The sequence below is a fragment of the Anastrepha obliqua genome, chromosome 2 (assembly GCF_027943255.1).
Source record: "Anastrepha obliqua isolate idAnaObli1 chromosome 2, idAnaObli1_1.0, whole genome shotgun sequence".
NCBI classification, from domain to species: Eukaryota; Metazoa; Arthropoda; class Insecta; order Diptera; family Tephritidae; genus Anastrepha; species Anastrepha obliqua.
The window spans coordinates 72,007,138-72,029,332 of NC_072893.1; the positions used below are offsets into that span (position 1 = coordinate 72,007,138).

Below are 22,195 nucleotides of genomic sequence, written 5' to 3' on the forward strand. Positions count from 1 at the left end.
GTGGTGTGCGTTTTTTTAAATAAATGTGTTGCGGTTATGTACAAACAAAAAACAAGTTTTAAAAATACATCCTTGCATTTAAAACTCAAGGAAATCTGTTAAAAAAAGGCCTAAAAACACTTTTGAGGTTATGCTATTGAGTTTAGGAATATTTGAGGTTATGGTGCTCCTCTTTCAAAAAGGTCGTTATGGTTTTTACGTATCATTTGGTATATTTTTTGTGTTTTGTTTTTACTATAATTAAATCTCTATGAATTAAATTCGTATTCAGTAAATTCAAAAGCTTCTTTAAATTTATATAAAGATCGTAAATGTTGAGCAGAGTTGAGAGAAGTAGATCGAATATATTTGCATATCCTCAAAAAGGGCATAAAATGAGATTTGCACTTTCGAAACATTAAGGCCCCTTTCTGGTCTAGAGAGGTGAAAATTGAAGGCGTTGAAAATTGAAGAAAAGCAATCGATATCAATTGAAAATCGTTTTTATTCATTAGATCAATTCTTTATTTATAAAAAAAATATATTCTTCAATAACAATAATAAAAAAGTCGCTTGCCCTGGCGTAACTGATTGGGCTGCTCAGGTACGCTTGAAAAAAAAAAATTCGGTCGATTATTCATCAGGAGATATGTCGCTATTTTGGATTGCGATTTACAAAAACAAAAGTTTTTTTCTAGATATTTTATCTGTTTATGGGAAAAACAAAAAAAAAGGATTTTTTCAAGTTCTCGCTCTTAAAAAAAAATAGAAAAATTCATTATAAAACTATAATTCTGCTACCCGCGAGAGCCACAAGTCTACTCAATAGCATATAAAAAATTCAAATCAATCGGTTCAGTACTTTACCAACGCCAACTCGGAAAAAATAGTTTCGAGAAAAACACGGTTAACGTGTCATACTGGGCGTCGTACTCCAACCGGTCTCGTTTTAAAGGAATGTAACGTCTAAGCTACAACGAATTTCAATATAAAAATTGGAAAGTATATTTTTGAAAGTGTAAACTATATTATCATAATATGAAAAAAAATCGATTTTTTCGAAATTCTAGACGAGAAAGCTGCCTTAAATTTTAAAAGAATCACCAAATTTTCAGTAGCACTTAAGTCTCCTCAGAGAAGGTTTCTTTATTAATTATAATTTTTTTTAACTTACAATTTCAAATTAAAAAAAGAAGCAAACACCAAACCCAAAAATTTTCGCATTTTGGGTATAAAAAAGCACTAAATTTATTCCGAAGAGCAAAGGGGCACCTAGGCTAGTGTGACGGCACGCACTCGCTGATGAGCGCAATCTTTTTTCTATCATTCCTGATATTATACGCGTACGTACATACATATTGTCATATTATTTTTTTTGATTACTTTTCAGTGGATTGGTGCTGCAGGACTTAACATTCGTACATGTTGGCAACCCAGACTATTTGAAAGAAGGTGTGGTTAATTTCTCCAAACGTTGGCAGCAATACCATCTAATAGAAAATATGAAGCGTTTCAAAAAATGGTTCGTAGTGAAATTTTATTTTGTTTTTATACGCACATTTTTTTATCTTTCTTATCCCTCTCCTTCTTTGCCCACAGTGAGTACAATTTCAAGCGCAACGAACGCATTATACGCTTCTTTGATAACTTTGAGTATGAATTGGGAGAGGAAGAGATGTGGCAAATATCAGAAAGCATAAAGCCGCGTGGCAGGCGGCCTGTACAAGCCTAAAGTGCACAAAGTGTAATCACATTAAATCCACATATCCTGATAGAATACTCAATGAGGCGGTAAAGAAGCAGCAGAGAACCCACTTAAACATATTTGAGGAATATTTATCAAGAACCTGTGCACATTCGAGCCTGGAGCATAGCATTTAATAAGCAGCAAACGAGCAAATAAAACAAAATAAAAAACATAAACAAAAAAAGAAAAAGAAACCATATTCACAGCTATTAAATAGTAATTAAATATTTCAAAGCACAGTTATAGATTACACCACTTGCTATCATAATCACATAGTGATAATCAGCATCATGCACTCATTGAAAGCACCTACATAATTCAATGCATCAAAAAAAGCAAAAACAAAAAAATATTTAAAAACTGTGAAAATTGAAAATTTGCACAACAGTTTGAAAGTAGTGGTAACATTAAATATATTAGCAAAGTCATAATGAAAAATTAAATCAGCAAAAAATAAACTAGGAAATATATATACATATATTAAATCAATCGATGGAACAACAACAAGGCAAAAAACCAAAACCAAACCAAAATGCACCGACACAAACACAACGAAGTTATATGTATGTATGCATGTTTTTGTACACCCAACCAGTTTTATGTGAAGATATTTAATTGTCTCTTAACTGCAATGGCCAATCTATAAGATGATGGTGCTTCAACTAAACAAGCAATCAAGATGTATGTTTTTATTATTGTAAAGCAACTACAAATCAACGATTAATATTTGAACCGTCAAAAACTTTATTAAGAAAATGTGAGGGTGACCGCTTAGCGACCCATAACGAAAGAACTTTAAAAGTTAGCTTTAGGTTTTATGAAAGTTGTAACTATGACTTTTGAGAATTATCTACCTATTTGATTTGAATGCCAATTTGTTTTGCTGCTTAAATAAGCCTTTAATGAAAGTCATTGCTAATGATTACGGAATTACAGTTTAACTATCATTTAAATTGAAGTAAATGTCAAAATTCTTCACAAAAATATCAAACAATCTAAAATCAAAGAGCGGTGTTTTTCGAGCAACTCAACTACAATTTTTTTGTCCTAACTAAATTTAAAAACTCTCACACGCAACAAAGTCATGTATGTGGTTTGAATTGAAATTATGACTTGACTGCTTGCTTCATACTTTTCCCTTATACATATTTTCCTTAATGTAGATTCAAACAGTATTGCGCTTGTATGTCAAATTAAAATTATATTTTAAAAGCAGATTTAGTTTTGTATCAATAATTTGTTAAAATTTAATCCAAATAATTATTTAAATAAAATAGAAATTTAATGTACAACTTTTTAAAGCGCACTAAAATGCAAATAAATAATCTCTTCTAGGTCCATATAAATTCTTAAGGGAAATGTTTGATTGTGAATTTTGAATAACTTTGGATTTCAATCCGTAAACGTCAACGCAAGTTGTTAGCAATCTTATTGCACTTCACTTGTTATAAAGTACGAAGCAGTGTGAGCTTTCGCTATAAATGCCAAGAATAATCAAGATTGATAGAATACAAGATTACGCCTTTCGAACTCGCTGTGCATATACTAGGTTGTTCAATAAGTTTTGCTGCACGATAAGAAAAGCACAATTTTACGATTTCTGATTGAAAAATTATTGTCGATATTCTATAGTAGAATTTCGCGCGGTTTTATTTATTTTGTTTAACAGGAGACACTTTTTTAGAAAAAATAAAATACAAATAAGTTCAATTTGAGAATAAAGTGTTTGTCAAAAAATTTTAGCATGACATCAATACAAAGCGTATTTTTCCTAATTGGTAGAAATACTCGCTAGAATTTCACTAATAAACAAAACTGAAATGTTTTGAACTGTAACTTTATTCTTCCAAACTGGTACTGTCAGCATTATGTGGTCACTTTTCTTTCCAAAAATGCTTTAGAAAAGTGTAATTAGGAAGAAATAAAATCTTTTATTAAACTATTCTTCCAATTTGCTTAATATCGGGTGTTTTTTTAACGGCGTGTACTTTCACAATCGATTTATTACAATATTCAAGCCACCATTGACGCCATACGGCCCGATTTATTGGAAAAAGTTGACAAACATTGGACTAATCGCATAACTCCGAGCCGCGGCAGATATTTGCCGGATATCATACTCAAAAAATAAATGCCATGAAATTATCTACAAGATTATAATTAAAAAAATCCAAATATCTGATTTGTATTATCGTTTTAAATTCTCATGTTCTTGAAAAAACATCCGATACTATCTGGAAGCATGTGCTAATTGGCTGAAAATCACTACTCTTGTATTTATAATAAACTATGAGTTGCGTTAGGCAAGGTTATGAAATTTTAATTCTCTGCTTCTCTTTGTACATACATAGGTACATATACATACATATAAACAATAATGAATTAAAACAAAAAACAACTCTGCATCCACAGCCAGACTGTATAGCAAAATGCATGCATGCAAATTCATGTAGCAATAACAATGCACTTAGCACTTCCAGAAGAGAAACACAACTAACTGTTTTGTACATGTTTAACTGATGTACCATATGTATGTGTGTATGTATGTTCGGTGAGTTACTGCTCTAAATACAGATTGTATATAATTTTTTTAAGCTACTACAAAATTTCAAAAACTTTTTGTACGCCTTTGCCAGATATGACGTTTATATTAAATTTACATAATTTTTTAAGTCGATAGCTAAACACAAAAAGCTTGCACACACACAACAACTTCACCCGCAAGCACTGCTAAAACTACTAATACACTAAACTATGGTAAATGAATATAAAGAAGACTGTCCTAGGGTATAAATTAAATAATTGTACTGCATCGTATTGTGCTACTTTGTTATTGCTTTGTTGATGTAACCAAAAAGCATAGCATAGCATGGCATAGCACGGTGAGTAAAAGCTACATTGTAATGCAGTATTTGCAATGTTGGTATTGTTAATGCGAGTTAATGTTTATGAAAAGCATAGAAAATGAAGTGGTAATTTTTTCGTTTAGCGCAAAAACAGGAAAACAAATACATTGGCATGCAATAACAAAACAAAAACACTGGTAAAATGCATTTTGTATTTAAGTGAAATTTCTGCAATGAAAAAAATTTATTTATGTTAAATCTATTTAAGTTGCATGTTTTTGTATATTAATTTCAAACTAAGCATAAATAAAATATATGTAAAATTTATGTAAAACATAGAACATAGAACATAACATGTATGTATGTATATGTGTGTAATAAGTAAATAACGCTATTGCAAGTCGAGCCATGATAACTGTCCCTTTCCTTCAATCATTTCTGAAAAATAAATAGTATATTTTCGATTGTCTTAACTAATTGTTGTAAAAACGCTTATGTGCCTAATAGAGTAAATACAAAAACAAAAAAACTTTACTATTTTTTAATTCCATTGCTATATGAAATGTATTCGTACTCTATTTATTACCAAATATAATGCGTATGTAAGTACATATCGCCCCATTTTTTTCAATATTGTCATAAACCATAAAAACAATTTTGTTTAGATACAGCGTAGAGAAATTAGGTAGATATGTTCAGCTAAAAATTAACCAGCAACTTCATTTCCGAGAATTCGCTCCCAAAGAAAAAAATATCAAGAGAAGTACATGAATGCAAACCAGTAACAATTTTCAAGTTTTACTAACAGCTAACTAAGTTGTTGGCGGGAAAAACCACAAAAATTGAAAAATTATTCAGTCGATCTACCTGGTGTTAAAGGGTTATATACAGTTAGAAGGCCGAAAAAAAGTGAATTTTCTAGAATTTTTTCTGAGAAAACTTCTAAATTTATTGATCTAAAAATTTGTACACGTTTATCTTTTAACTGTATTTTAAGACTTAGTGTTAGTAAATATATTTCTTCGGAAAGGAGCTACAACCGATCTCCGGGAGCTCCTCACAAAAAAGGCGTTTGGCGGTGACCACTATATCTCTGAACTGGAACCTCTGAAATTAAAAAAACCAACCAGATTTCGTTAAAGTAATGTTAAATCTAGTAATTAATCAAAGGAATAAGCAAAATAAATTTTGTTGACAATATGGCGGTTTCTCAAAAAAAATTCGATTTTTGACCAAAATTTCGGCCTTAAATTGGTTATAAAAAAAATATTTATCGATAATAAATATATTTAAGAAGCTCGTGTAGCTCGAGTAATGTTGGTCACCGACTTTGAAAACACCATTTTGGGAAAACCGCGTTTAAAGTTTGAAAAGCACTTTACCAGCACTCTGGAACGCCTTTTCAAATTTGCGTGTAACTTCAAAATTTTCACTGTGTTTATTCTTAAATATATGTACATTAAGAAAATATATTAATAAAATATTTTTTGAAAATTCTAATATAACTCTATATAACCTATAAATGAAAAAAAAAACAAATAAAATGCAAAAGAACGAGCTTAGCATCACAAGGCATATTTTGACCATAACAATTTGCTTTCTTCATCGCTGTCAGATGAAGAACATCGCATTTGCAATTGTAAATATTGTTATGGCAATCACAGTTTTCTTCATATTTCCCTTACTTTCATCTTTCTATGCATCTAATGTAAATATGTTGCCAAATTAGTTAATAACCAAGAAGTACAGGCATAAAACACAAATATACCTTCAATGCTTTCGATTTATATTTCGGAAACTGCAGCAACGGTGCCAGTCACCAGGCTACGGTTCAGAAATACATACTATATGTACTTATATACCTCTATATCATTGGTCGATTCAATTGAAAAACATATTCCCTGTTGAATAACATAAGTATATGATTTCCAATAAACTTTATAAATTTTATCTAAAATATATTTTTACATTCTCCATTTGAATCACCATTTTTATTTTAATTTAGAACTATGACTCAATTCCCAAATTTTAATTCGCGTTTTTGTTTTTACTTTGCGATTAGCTGTTTTTCTCACTCGCAAATTCTTACAAGTAAAATTTTATCCAGTAAAAACTTGCAGCTTCCCCTCAAAATGAAATGTCACTTCGCTCTGTCATTTTCCCCTACTTTGCAAGTTTTTTTGGTTACATGACCACCAACAAATTATATGCTTCATGAACAGATCTAATACCACAAGCTCTTCTTTTGCGTTGTGTAAAAAATTCATTGTGATACCTATCAAATAACAGTACTTCATTAGATAAAAATATGTCTTTACTTCTAGTTAGGGAGACATAGCAAATTGAAAATTTTAAAGCCGTTGTTCTCAACATTTTGGCTTTTTGAGTTGTGACGCTATTGAAGTAAATGAGCGATATATAAGTATATACGAGTATACTGGTGTGCTAATTCATTTTTTTTTTCTAGATTTATTTCATATGAAAATTCTTATAATTCTAAAACTGCATAACTTCAAATTTATTTATTGAATTGTATTTCCAATTGGCCGAAAATGCAATGCAGAAATATGTTTTCAGCTGTAGTGAAATTTCTAAAAACCACTTACTTATTACATAAATAAATAAAGAAAAAATAAGCAAAGTATCATATTATGTATTAGCAACTACTTACTTATGTATAAAGCATACAAATAATGTATCAAATGAAACGCTGCAGTGATCCAGTGTTTGTAATTATCCATTAAGTATGAATTAATTTTATTTTATTAATATTTAAAGTAAATATATATACATAAAAGAAAAATGCAATAACTAAAAACTATTTATGAAATAACTTTACAAAATAAATGTACACATATTTTCCTTCGAAAGCTTTCTTTCTCTTTTTCTACTCTCTAACGGCGACCAACACCAAGCAGACAAATGTGTTTCTAGGTACTAGTATAGGTATGTATGTATGTAAATTTTTTGGTTACCACCAGTTGAAGTGACTTACCACCAGGCCGGACTAAATTTACTGCTACTAGCATTGCCCAGTGAGCAAAGTCAAGCAAGTAATCAAAACGAAATTAACGACTTAATTCGGAATTATCTCAGGAATAATGAAGTGCAACTGTTGCAGATTGACAATAAAACTTACAAAAAGAAGTAAATCGTTGGCGCGTACACTTCGGTTAGGTGTTTGGTCGAAGGAGGGAGGGACCTACAATTAAGCCAACTTCGAACGGCAGATATTTTTTATGAGGAGCTTTTTCATGGCAGAAATAAACTCTGAGGTTTGCCATTGCCTGCAGAGGGGCGACCACTATTAAAAAATCAATTGTCTATCATTTGATGTTTCATTCACGGAGACTCGAGCCGACGCACTCCGGAAAAGTAGTCATGCACCAACCCATGCGAATATGGCGGTTCCCCGGTACAACTGAAAAATTGCAATTAATATCTATTGTGAATGAAAAATAATGAAACTTTTAAACAGAAAAACAAGAGAGACCGGCAACGCTGCGGATTTGACATATCATGCAGCAGATATACAGCCCAAATACACTCTGTCTAATGGAAGCGTGACTGGCAAAATTCAAACTTAGAGTTCCGTTATTAAAAAAAATTTAAATGCCTTTTCACAATGCACGTTGTGCAATTTGTTAGGTGAAAAATTTAGAAAGCGTACGTTATTTTTAAAAAATTAATTTCAAGTGTGAAAAACGATTTGAAGTATTGTTTCTATATACACAAACTAAGTCCAAAAATTTCAGATCATTTTCAAATTTCATATAATAAATGAGTGTAATGGTATACCGAAGTTAAAAACTTTGACGACAAAATCAGAAGATTATTGTTTAGTTTGTGACAAACCCAAACTTATCGTTTCGTGAAGCTGAAGCAATTTTAAGGAAAAGTGATATGAACGTATCCAAGGATGTTTACGTGCAGAAGACCTCAAATTCCGGAGCAAACTGAAAAAACAACGCTGCTCTCATTATCACACATTAAAAAAAGGTTTGCATGGATTGAAGCAAATTAGTTTTGGGCAAATAGTTGCATACATATGTACGCTAATAATCGACAATTTCAACGCAATGTTAGATCCTCCGCACACGTTTCGTATCGTCATCGTAGCGTATGCGATAAAATGTACGCGAGGCATACCATTCATTGCCGCAGACTTGTGTTCAAATGGCGAACCGCACACAGGCCTTCAGCTACTCGTACTCGTCACAGCAAGCATGCAGCATTACGTTTATCGTACAGCAGAGTCGCCAAATGTCCTGTACGCTTGTAGTTTGTATTTGATTTTCAATGTTAATAAAGGGTTTTCAAATAAGAGGTGTTATTTTGTTATTCAAAGAAAATACTAATATAAATAATCGGATGTTTATTTCGTTATAAAGAGGAAGGTATGCCGTTAATGGTGGAAAATAACACCAGGCAAACGCTTACACCACCACGACCACGCTTGCAGGACAATATCCTTTTCATGAAATTTTCCATAACCGAATTGCAAAGTGGCTGCCCTATGTCCTCGATAGCCTCACGAATTCCATCTTTGAGGTCTTGAATGGACCCTGGAGTGTTGGCGAAGACCTTCTCCTTCACGTGGCCCCAAATAAAAAAGTCACAAGGTGTTAAATCACAAGATCTCGGTGGCCAATTGTGATCACCTCTTCTAGAGATAACACGGTCCGGAAACTTTTCCCGTAAAAGTTCAATAGTTTCGTTGCTTGTATGGCACGTAGCGCCTCATCTCATCTCTTGATAGCCTTTTATATATTTAAATAACACCTGTTATTGGAAAAGCATTTTTAGACATTCTGTAAAATGTCTGAAATTTGTAATCTTCCTCTTGTAACTCCCTTGTGGCAATGAATAATCTGCTTTTCTTTTATCTCTACTCCGATGGAGAAGATAATACAATAAAATAAATTCCGCTTCATCCCTCGATATATTGACAACTCGTACTTGTACGATAGCTAGTTGCATTGTGTGCGGCCACAGCAAGCGTGTCGTCATCGTCGCTACATTAAAAAATAATGTAGTGCCGCTAACGCTCCGTGTGTGGAGACCTTTAAGCATCTAGGTAAGATTCATGTTTTGGGCTGATTCTCCGAAAAAAAGGAATTGACTGTTTATTTGTGTTTACTGCCAATTTGAATACAGTTTTGCATTATTTGTTATTTGAGTTTAGTGATGCCATTTAAACACAAGCGAATATCCTGGGGAATTCCTAAAGCACAAATAGTAAGGCGAACATGCAATCGACCAAAACAAAAGAAATCTGCTTTTGTAGTAACACCACCTTGTATGAATTCGCTTTGCCTAATACTTGCCTATAGTCACTAACTAGGCGAATTCACACAAGGTGAATTTGCTTTAGCAACTGGTTTGTTGTTTCTTGCGATTAGCGATTTGCTGAAACAAACATTATTTGTTTTCTAGTTTCTGAATATGTACTTTGCTTTGACAATCAAATGTACAGAACAGTGTTGTTGGTATAGTGCCACCACCTTTAATGCATGCGCCTTAGTATGTCGAAGTGTTGTTGTTGTTTTATTTGTTATAATAATAAGAGGACACACGCTTTTTTTTGGTTATACGAACCTGTCATCCATTTTATTTAGTATTTACTTTGACGTTTTTCTTTATACGCGTAAAAATAGCGATCTATTGCACAGAAAACACAGGGTTGTATGTCAAAAAGTATAGTTATCATCTAGGATTGTTTTATAATCTCAAATTTTGGGAGAGAAATTTGGTATCGGGAACTCGCTTTTTAATTACGGATTGGGAGTTAAGCGCGATAAAGTAGATCATCTACTTATATGTGATCGTATTATTAGCAAACTAAACAATTACTAACATTTTTCGTAGAAGGTGAGTAGATAATATGTACTGATATATTCCTCTTTCCTCATAAAACGTAAGAGTTGCACACGAATTTATCATTCCAGGTATTTTCTGACTGTGTTCACAGGTCACCCAAATTGCTGAATTTTACTTTTTTAATGAGGTGCTAAATATCATACAAAAATATACCAAAAGTTCATCAAGCGATGGTATGGGTGTTTGTTTGATGAAATTTATCTATGCCAGGCCCATTCCCATAGCAGCCGTTTCTACGTTACCGGAATGACTCGGAGTTTTTTCCGATCAAGGGCTGTCGCCCCAGTAAACTAGCCTTAATGCCCATACCATAACATTACCACCGTCACGCTTCGTAGAGTTCTGTGTGTAAAATGCTACTTGTTCGATGGGCATCAATTATATCTATTTCCATCAGACCCGAAACAGCAGAGCATTGATTCATAACCCCAGAATGTTTAATCTTTTTTGTAATAAAGAGCATTGCATTTTTCATCAATCGTCTACAATTTGTTTTGGAAAATATATTGATATGGTGATGGCACCTCACTCTGGAACAGTGCAGGAACTTTTAAATGCGTCTGCCAATGAGGCCTGCCTACCAACTCATCTTCTCTAGTTTCTGGTTTTTCCCACTCTGTGGCGTTGGTCTATTTTTCGCGTAACGATATTCCTAAATATGTTTAAGTGCATTATGAACCACCTGGTTTTTCGGACATCAGAGTCCTTTCCCTAAGATTTATAACACATTTTTTTGTTGTTTATCTCAGCTTGTAGAAGGAATCTAATGTTAGAAAAATTTGAGCCCAGCTCTAACTGGCTGTACTTGCATGGAAATGAGTTTTATTAGGAAGGAAGCGATATATTAAGCACCGATTAAGGCGGTACTTGTTCCCTACTTGTAATAGCTCTCCAAGAAAAATTTTAATAATCATTTAGTTTGCTAAGAGGAAAACTATAGAGAGAATGCTGTCTTGGCATTGAGCGCTAAATTCGTGGCCACCACTGTATATAGACAAGAAATATTGAAATTCCATGCTGTGAGAGGCTCAAGTAAAATATATATTTGTTATAACTAGAGATCGGATTCTTATGCAAGTGCATATTTTGTTTAACATCACATGAAGTTCGAACCTAGGTAGAAACTCATCATAATAAAATATTCAATTTGCATAAAAATCCGATCTCTAGTTATAACTGTCTAGCTTGTTATAAATTTGATAGACTGCCTGCAATGACTGAATGCTAATGGATACAGCGAGTTATATACAGCAAACGATCACAACAAAATATAAGAAATGCCACAGCAAATGAAGTCACCATCAGATATTGCATGCATTGGGTTTACTTTAATTTCGTTCACTTTGCGAATATGCAAACTAAGCCATAAAAATGGCAACGGGAAAACTCTGGGTTTATTTCTGTCTTACAAAGCCTGCCTGCCGTTCGGAAGCAGCATAAAACTATATGACAGTATTAAAATTCACACTATTCATTGAAAGAGGTGTTCGGTCAACCGCAGAAAAATAAATAAAAATGCATAAAAATAATTAAATAAAAAGAAATTGAAATAAATTAGATACATCAGTATATGCATTTATATGAAATAGAATTGTATACTTTGATTTTCACAAATGTATTGATGATTATTACGTTAGTAGTGTAGACGCCAGGTAATAACGTGATTACGTTCTAAAATTGTATTAAAATCAAACAAACTCTGTGATATGGCAATGCCAATTTGTATATTTCAAAGAGAGGGCTTCAGCAGCGACGAAATTAGCGAGAAACTAGTCGATTAGTCGCTCGAAGAAAGTTGGAAGAAAAATAAGTGTTATTTGAGTGCAGCTGGAGTAAAATTTAAAAAATTTCAGTGCAATTCCTTCCAGATTGCACTATTTTAATCGATGCAAACAAATAATTCTCCGAGAAATTGGTAGCAGGCAAAGAACGTTAAAAACATTTGAAGTGCAACGCTATATGTGTGGGCAATCGTGTCAATGAAAATAAAGTCTTTGCGACGGGTAAAGTGCTGGTGCTAGATTTGAAGGAAGTTACATATTTTTAAAAGGCTTTGAATCGGTATTTGTCGCTAAAAAAACGTATAAAGTGAACAAATAATACAGAAGTGTTCTTCATAAGTGCATCGAAAGAAAGGATATAAAACAGACGCAGGCTGGAGTTTCAAGTATAATTCAAAGCGGTGAATATCCTTGTAATTTTCTTTGTGCTGAATAGTGCATTTGTTTCTGAGTTTAGTTAGATAGGATACATACTTATTTCCTTAGGAGATTAGATTATAGGCGTCAGTTTCCTCAGGGAAATTATATGCCGCCTAATACCGGCTTTAGATTTGGCGTTGCTTTGTTTGCGTCTGCACGGAAAAGGGTGTGTGCTCTTACCAATGGAAACTTTTGCGGTGGCCGCGGCAGCGGCAGCTAAACCAACAACTATAGTGCACAACGTTTGCGCGAACTCCAAATAAGCAACAACAAAAGCTTGAAGGTTGCAAAAAGAAAAAAAAAAAAGATAAGAAAGAACCAAGAAGAGAGAGATTAAATAGAGCGAGCGAATGAGAAATCAAAAACAATGAAGAGAACGGAACTTTGTGTGTATTGCAAACGCAATTACTCATTTCTAATTAATTCCACTGATTAATTTTCTTAAATAAATGGCATTTCGATACAAAAATATCATTAAAAAATAATAAAATGGTAGAGGCCATAAACATGAACAGCAGTGAAATAACTCTGTCAATGGGTGGAGGCATAAAAATGCGATAAGCAAAAACTCTTTGATTTAGTGGTCACGTCGGCGCCATAGTGTTTGTGCTTCCATAAAGCAAAAACAACAAAGCGGTTGAATCTGATAGAAATAAACTAAATAGCAACAACACTACCACCCTTTGCCTTTGTTATTGCATTATCCAATACTTTTGTGTTTCTCTGCTGTGGGTGGTGGCGTTTGGGGTTGAAGGTATTGGTTAGTAGTTAAGAACAAAGTTGCCGGCATAGAGAGTAATATAAAAGGAAGGAAAACCAAGCCTCGGTAAACTGTCACCATTGTATAGTTGATAAACTATTATCAAGCGTGGAAAACATCAAATTGATAGCAACTAAAAAAGTAGGTATGCAGTAGCAAAAAAAAAAGAACTTTCTTTATTGCTAAGAAATTTTCAATTACAAATCCGCAATTATGAATCATCAGCTATCAGGCTATGTTAGTTGTTGAATCATTTGTTGATAACAGAATCATAGTGTCATGGTAGTGCAAAAGCAATCAATGAAACGTCTGCTTGTGTTAATGTGCACATATTCATACACATCTATTAGTGTTTTCAGTTATGAGTTATCATAGAAAGTATAATTTCCCAGTCCTTTTAAGGGACCAATGGAAAATACCTACATATTGCATTGTATTATATATTTTTTCTGTCGCCTGCCTACTCACAAGAATAGCATAGTCGATTGATCGGGGAGCTTATCCATTTGCCCTTGGCTGCAACTTTTTTCAGCGATGCGCCTATTCAGCGTACAATCAACCCTGTGCTTGTGGAAGCAGATACCTACAATGGTTAGCTTTAATGGCACTCTTTTCAATAGCTGCTTCTGGCTTTTTATATGACCAAAACAAAATAAAAATAACAGAAGTCAAAGAAACACGGTCTAGGTCGGCATTATGAGTTTTTTTTTTTTTGTTTTTTCTTTGTGGCTTGCAATGACCATTGCATTGGCTTGTAATCGCTTGTTGGTATGTTTGTTGGATACGATGTCGGCTACTTTCTATTGTTTCGTATCAGAAACGCAACTGCCGCAAAACAGAGCTTCATGAAGAAGACTCAAGCAAAATGCGAAACCCAAACAAGCGAACTAAACAAATTTAGCTATAAATAATACAACTAAAATGAGTTAAATGTGCATACGTACATACATATTTAGGTATGGATATGGATGTAGTATATACAGTGGCGAGCATAACTGAAGCTCGTAATTCATATTGGACGCATTTAGGTAATACATTTTTCTACGAATTTGCTTTAGGTATTTTTGTATAGCATTATTAAAGGGAAAAGATTTAGTTTATAAAAAAAACAATCAACAAATTTAGTTAACCAAATCTAAAATAAAAAAAACCCAAAGGTATTAAGTATTGAACAGTTGGTTGGAGTACGATGTTCTTATAGACGAAAAATATTATAAATCCTAGTGAGATATTTTGAAATATATCAAATATAATATATATTCAAATAATAAAAATACCGACTTTTTATTGCGCGCCGGTAACCTTAAGCTCTTTCGCAGAATAAACTGTGCTTGATGGTCTGTATTTAGAGAATAATTTAAATCATTTGGTAGCGATAAGCATTAAAAATGTCTCTGTTTGGCCCTTAAACCGTGAATTTTTCTGATTCGTTGCCATCCTATTATTTTCATTGTAAACTTATAAGCCTACAATCACTTAAAAATAGTGGATGCTGTTGTTGTTGTACCATATTTACATACGGGGAATGCTGCTGGAATGATAGTCTTTGGCTGGATATAAATCCGAGTCGTTTCGGTAACGTAGAACCGACTGTCGTGGAAACCAAAAAAAAAAAAAAAGGAGTGGATCTGCCCATTTGTTTCTGTTTCTTTTTAATCTTAACTGACTTTTGACTGGCCAGACCTTGTTGAGCGGACAAGTTTTATCGTGCGTCTTAGTTGTATTCTAGTCTGTAAGATTTTTAGTATCACAGGCTGGATAAATTGACTTGAAAGGAGAACTATAGTCTGTATGGCAGGCCCGACGAGAGGGGGGGATCGGGTACTTTTTCCCCCGGGCCCGGAGTTTTCAGAGGGACCCGGACTCGAGGGTAATTCCAAGAAATTTCCTGCTTGAAAAAATATAGTAAATAATACTTCTAACGGAGTTCCGTCACAGACTTTTTTTGGTGTCAGCATATCGAATGTTATGATCACGATTACGAAGAATAAATATAATATGGTGATACAAAAGTGTATATTATTGAGCTCTTATTAAAGTGGAACATTTTATGCTACTGATTTATAAGGTAATACGCATTTTGATAAATAAAAAAAATTTGAAAGGGCCCGCATCTCAAGTTTCCCCCGGGGCCCGAATACTCTCTCCACGGCCCTGCTGTATGGTATTTACAGCGTCATAGAAATAGTGAAGCTAGTCGTGAACCAGTGGCTTCATTAGTTAATCCACTTCCAGATAATGAGTAGGAACACTTCAGCCATGAGAGTATATGTGCTACGTGTGTAATACCTGCTGGTAGTGGCAGATAATGAGAAAGGTTTCCTTTGCAATGGGCAGATCAAGTGTAGAAGTAATTGTCTTTAATTGGATAACTGGTATCCGTTTCCAAATCATATTTGTATACTATCGCATTACCCATTAAATGCTTCTTTGACCTAGACTCTGTCTTGTATAGTATGTCTTCGCACTGACTTCGAAATACCAGATGACGTGCTTTAGTTTTATCGAATCAAAACTTGACTATCGTTGCTCTTTTTGTTAAAGAATAAATAATTGTGTATGGCGCTTAATATTTTTGGTTCTAATGACGGAAGCAAATGTTTATTTTGCATGCACATGTATACGGTTAATGCTCTAGTGTTGTTTGTTACTGTACGTACATACATACATATGTATGTGCATGTGGCTAAAAAAACCTTTTAAAAAAGTAGATGTCATTTTACATTGCGCACACTACCACATTGCGTTGTTGTTAATTTTGTTGTCAACGCTTATATGGCATAAAAAACATATTCTTGCCTGGTGTTGATTAGCGATGTATAGTATGTATGAATGTTTGAATACTAAAGAGTAATAGCTAGATGTGGAGGTGTATATTCGCTTTAGGCAACTGGTTGCTAGAAATTAACTGTCCTCATTTATGTACGGGAACTCCATCAGCCACGCATGTTACTCTCTTTGCATTTTTTTAATGCAAACATTTCTATTCAAATCAGTTAAAACGAATTTTGTATCCAACTGACTTTATCATTATACATACATATGTATGTATGTACATATGTGTTCCTTGCGTGATGTGCAAATGTCAGCATCAGTGATTTTTAAGCAGTTTTTTCGAAATGATACAACAATAAAATAATTTGCGAATATTTGATTAAGGTTTTACTCTTACTCGTTTTTGTTGTTGTTTTTAGAAAGTATGATAAATCTCATTTTATGTGTGACTGACTCAAGTTTGTTTTTTATGAACATTTTTTCTAGAGTTGACTATTTCGACATGCATATGTTAAGTAGAAATTGACTAAAATAAGTTCGGATAAAAACAATTAAATCCTCTACGAAAATTATGGATCCGTCAAAACTAAATATCACCTATTCGGTTGTTATAATCAAGGCGAATCTATTAAGGGGTTACATGGGTTTCGTCGGATAAAAAAAGGCCTATTTTCAATATTTTTTTTTCTATGTAAAAAGTTTTTTATTTAGTTCAAACTTTTTTGTCTTATAGATACATACTTAAAGAATAATTTCTGAAATTTTCAAAAAAAAAAGTTAAAACTCCTCCATTGTGACGTCATTTCCGGTGACCACTCGAAAAAAAGTGCGTCCGCGTTGTCAGCATAACTCCTGACAGGCTCATCAAAAATGAAAAAACAAAAATAAGTGTTTTAGTTAAGACCGTAAACTCGTGTATGAACGAAGGAAAGAAAAAAAGTAAAAATTGGAATTTTGGCAGACATTTTTCCAAAAAATGAAAATTTGGGTCAAATTTGCTTGACATTTTGTTTTTTTTTTCTTAATAATTGTAATTGAAAAAAAAAAAACGAAATCCTTCGTTCAAGCACGAGTAAATTGTATTTCGAACACCTGTGTAAAATTTCATCAAGATCGGTTGAGTAGTTTTCGAGAACATTTGACAACCGACTTTGGAAACACGGTTCCGAGAAAAACGCGTTTAAAGTTTTGAGTAACAATAAAAGTGGCTTGGAGCGCACACCTTCCAAAGGCTGTATCTCCGAAACTATTATTCGGATCGACTTGAAAATTTAGGATAATATTCCTGAGGGTGTAGAAATTAATAAGCAAAAAAAAAAATAAATCGATTTTTTGAACCAACGAAACCCATGTAACCCCTTAAAGGTGGTGTTGGTAAATCAGCTGATTTGTTTTTTTTTGTTTCATTCGCCGTGTCCATGTGGTTGTTGGCCAGAATGAAACAAGGCGAATTCATTATTTGTTTTATACTTTGCCAATACTTTGCTTTGACAATAAAACGTACAGAACTGTGTTATTGGTCTAGTGCCACCACCTTTAATTAATGCGCCTTGGATTGACCCGTTCAATTGAAAATATCGCAGTTGTAAGGGAAAACATTGAAAAGTCGATATAAAGATATGTTTAAACTTTTTTTTTAGCCCATTGTAAATTGTAATTATATTAACGATATGTATTTTATTGTGCCGCCGTAGCCGAATGGGTTGGTGCGTGATTACCATTTGGAATTCACAGAGAGGTCGTTGGTTCGAATCTCGGTGAAAGCAAAATTAATAAATGCATTTTCTAATAACGGACGCCCCTTGGCAGGCAATGGCAAACCTCCGAGTGTATTTCTGCCATGAAAAAGCTCCTCATAAAAATATCTGCCGTTCGGAGTCGGCTTGAAACTGTAGGTCCCCCCATTTGTGGAACAACATCAAGACGCACACCACAAATAGGAGGAGGAGCTCGGCCAAACACCTAACAGAAGTGTACGCGCCAATTATTTATTTATTTTTTTATTTTATTGTGCCATACAATCAACAAAACAATTACATGCTTTACTGCAAGCGGAAACGCCGGGAAGAATAACTTAACGATATTTTGCAAACATGTTAAAGCTGTTAACTTTTCTACCTTGTAAAAAATGGTGCAAATATTTATGAAAATTTAATGAATTTTTTCTGAATTTCGTACAAAGTTTGGAGTTTTGCTTCATATGGGTTTTATGAAAAAAAAACTACGTTTGGATTCAAAAATTAAATGCCATAGTTTATAATTAATAATGGGTTATTTTCAAAGGATGTATTCTTATGAACATACATATAAGGTGGATTGCATCTCGCACCTTTTTTGTGAGTTGTCTAATATAAAATATTATCAACCAAATTCGTTCCCACGACAGTCGGTTCTATGTTACCTGAAGGACCCGGATTTATATTTGGCAAAGGTCTTTCACTCCAGCAGCATTCCCCGTACATATATGGGGAATGTTTATGCTGCTACAACAACAACAACCAACCGAATTGGTGTAGTTGGTGGTGGTGTAGAGTTTTTTAAAGCTCTAGTCTGTTTTTCCTTTACTTTCAAGCGGTGAGATTAAAAAATCCAGCAATCTGAGAAATTTTTTTTTATAAGTTTTAGATTCTGGTATTCTTTTTTTATTTTTATTTCGAATTAAATTTTTGATTATAAAACTATCTGGGCACGTGGGAAATTGGAGGAACTTGAACTATACTTAGTCTCGTATAAAGTCACCTTCCAATGGTCATCTCGATCGACAGATCTGCCGACTTTGCTTCCGCGGAATCCACCTCCGATGCATGCTTGCGCATGAGTTGGCGAACATAATTTTCGTTAGGCTGAAATATTACTCTTCTCCCCGCTCGCCTTATTTTCGTTAGTCGAGTTGCGGAAATCCACTACCGTTTCTCGGTAGAAATAGTCGTTTTGAGCTTGAACACCGGGCAGCAGCGCCGGGCCGATTGACCGATCTTCTATTAAGGGCGTTAGTTTGGAGGTTCGCCAACTAGTAAATCGATATGAGGGCATCAAATTCGTTGAAGCGCATCATGTGTATCACACTCGTGACTGCAAATCGTCATCGAACTCGAAGCGATATACCAACTAATTTATACTACATCCATTGCTTGCTAAGCTTCGTACAACTAGAAGCCTGCATAATGCGGCTTACACCAATGCGTCCCTCGTTTTCACTCGATGTATTTCAGGTGCCTCCCAACCTATCGTGCACCACTTTAGTTATTTTTGAATTGTAGAAAAGTGAAATGGTGCTACTGCCCTAATCCGGGGCCCAACTAATAGGAGTTGTTGTTGTAGCAGCATAAACATTCACCCTACATAAATCCGGATCGTTCCGGTAACTTAGAACCGACTATCGTAGGAACGATCCAATAGGAATCAAACGGCTACTTCTCCTTTCTTCTGTAGTGAAAACACATGCACCATCTGATCCTAGAAGTACGGCAGTACATCAGTACAATATAAACGTCATGGACCCCAGTGGGCTGAACCTAAAACGTGAATGTAACAAAAGATTCTGTTCCGTTAGCCAAACTTCAATTAAATTTAGAGACCAAAACTACATGCTGAGAAGAATTAGGATGGTGCATTACTGTAATATACTTCTACATCTCGAAGTTTCTCCAATCACCGGTATGAATTTCCCTGATTTTGTTGCTGTAGCAGCATAAATATTCACCATATGTGTACATAGTTTCCCCTGGCCTCGATACACTGTTTTGCGCGATCTAAAAGCTTTTCGAAAGAGTGTTTCAGGTCATTGACTGGAATGTCCTTCAGGATGCCGGTACAAGCCTTTTGGATGACCTCTACGGACACGTTTTCCTTTCATCACCAAATGCAATTTTCCGAATAAGTAGAAGTTACTTGGATCCATATCAGGCGAATACGCTGAGTGATTGATGGATAAAATGCGATTTCTAGTCAAAAAATCAGTCACACGAGTGGATCGTGCAATAAGCGCCAGTTTCCTCCTTTGCGGTATTCAGGGCGAATTCGACAAATGCGATGCAACAAACGCTTCAAAATGCCAAGATAGAAAATTGCATTGACGGTTTGGTCCGTTGGCACGAACTCCTTGTGGACAATTCCCTTGGAAAAACAAATGAGCATCAACTTGATTTTTGACTTCTCCTTGTGCGGAATGAAACGTGCACAGACCTTGCGTAAGCCCAAATGATCAGTTAAAATGCGATAAATCGATGTTTTGAAGATATTCAACTCCGATTTCATAATTTCAACGATGATTTCGGTTCATTTTGATAAATTTACGAAGAATTTCGATGGAGTTTTTGGTAATTACTGATTTTGGGTGGCCCGTATGTTCATTGTCATTTATGTCTTCAACCATCTCTGAAGCGTGTAAACCACTCATGAACTCTGGCACCAGATATACAATCATCGCCATCGCCAATATCGCCATTAAAACAAAATTTGATATTAGCTTTTTGTTCGAAACTCATTTTTGTACCGATGACGCAAAGATACTGACACTTTAGACGCAATAACTTCGTTTCCACTGAACCGAGTGTCACCAAACTTTCACTGGAGATCAGCTAGGGATGTGACTTCCAACGCACTAACTCATTAAAAAGATGGCGCCATCAAAAACATTTTTATGACGCCAGTCTTGTTTATTTTGGACTTCACCTTGTATATCAAAAAAGTATAACTACTATCTTAAATATAATTTATCTATATTTTATGCGTTTAAATATAATCCAAATACTTCTCCTCTTCCTTTATTTAAACTTAAGGAATGCGAATAGAAGAGCTTACGCTCAATGACCGTTCGTCAAGAATAAATAGGCTATTGTGCGCAAATGTGAATATATTTTATTGTGCACAGTTTATGTGAAATCAGGCAATATCAGAATGGGGGCCACTGAATTCTGCCGTGCACAGGTGCAAACACACAGGTGCACATGGGGCGAAGCACATATTTATCGCTATTAGGAAATCGTATAGAAAAGTGACTGCACTATGTTAAATAAAAAATAACTACATCTATACACACATACCCACATGCATACATACATACATACATCCATACATGCATTAATCTTCAATCAGTGTCCTACTGTTTTCGTGAGAACACCAAGTGAGTGTATTGCCTGCAGCTTTCTTTCATATGCCCCATGAATATATCCGTTTTTGCGCCTCTTTCCGTTTCATTCCGTTTTTTTTTCTTAACTTTTCCTCCGCTTAATTGTGTAAATTGTGTTCGTTCGCCGCCTTGGAAAAGGCCTGAAATCATGTAGGTTTGCTGTCTGACTGGCTTTCTGTTCGGCACAAGTGCGACATGAATAGCGAAATCAAGTCAGCCGACAAGCACCAACTTGCCAGGAAAACGAACAAACACTTCAAGCCGCCAAGCAACTTTTATCTGTTTCCTTTTTCTGATTTTATTGTTATTACTTGTACTGTTGTCTGATATCTATATATATATGTATGTATGTATATATTTGCACGTAGTTGTAGCGTGGCCGGTTGTGGTATTCGGTCGATTGTTTGGTGGGTTTTGTTTAGCTGCAGGCTGCTTGTTTAACTTCAAGCAGCTTTTTTGCCTCGTTGTTGCCTGTGGCTTCAGCGGCAAACGACAACAAGTTGCTCAGACTATGCTGGTGTCTCCAGTGTCATTGCTGCACGAATGCCTTGCAACGGCCTTATTACTGTAATCGGCGAGGAAATAGTTACACCGGGGAGGTGCCGCATATCTTTTGGCCTGCAACAAATATGCCAAAGTGAGCCAGTGGGAAAAACAAAGACTCGTAATCGATGTGACAAACAAAAATGACGTATAGGACAGGTATTAGGAAAAACCAAAGACTAGGCGAGATCCGCAGCATTGTTCATGAAATGAGGGCAAAGATGTTTTTAGCTCAATCTTGCAAAGCAAAGCAGCTTAAGAGAAGTACTTGCTGAGATGACATTCATACATATTTATAACTAGTGGCCTAACTATCATCAGTTCGATGGGAAC

General features: G+C 34.6%; 2 protein-coding genes and 1 long non-coding RNA gene across 10 annotated transcripts in view; 2 read left to right on the top strand and 1 right to left on the bottom strand.

Moving 5' to 3' along the window:
• LOC129237373 (guanine nucleotide-releasing factor 2) overlaps nt 1–2,656 on the top strand; it is an 84,418-nt gene extending 81,762 nt beyond the window's left edge. For all 5 annotated transcript variants that reach the window (XM_054872071.1, XM_054872070.1, XM_054872069.1 and 2 more), the window contains 2 exons: nt 1,370–1,501; nt 1,579–2,656. In XM_054872071.1, coding sequence (XP_054728046.1) covers nt 1,370–1,501; nt 1,579–1,711 — 265 coding nt within the window. In that variant the 3' untranslated portion in view covers nt 1,712–2,656. The remainder of the gene's footprint in view (nt 1–1,369; nt 1,502–1,578) is intronic.
• Nucleotides 1,368–4,550, bottom strand: LOC129237375 (uncharacterized). Its single transcript, XR_008581757.1, has 3 exons — nt 4,387–4,550; nt 1,538–1,707; nt 1,368–1,469 (listed from the first exon to the last, which is right to left on the bottom strand). It is a non-coding gene; the product is annotated as an uncharacterized LOC129237375 (long non-coding RNA).
• Nucleotides 4,551–12,200: 7,650 nt separating this feature from the next.
• LOC129237376 (coronin-7) overlaps nt 12,201–22,195 on the top strand; it is a 36,045-nt gene continuing 26,050 nt past the window's right edge. For 2 of the 4 annotated variants that reach the window (XM_054872074.1, XM_054872075.1), the window contains exon 1: nt 12,201–12,634. The gene's annotated coding sequence lies outside the window, so the exon portion shown is untranslated. The remainder of the gene's footprint in view (nt 12,635–22,195) is intronic. The other 2 variants (XM_054872076.1, XM_054872077.1) reach the window with 1 other exon arrangement.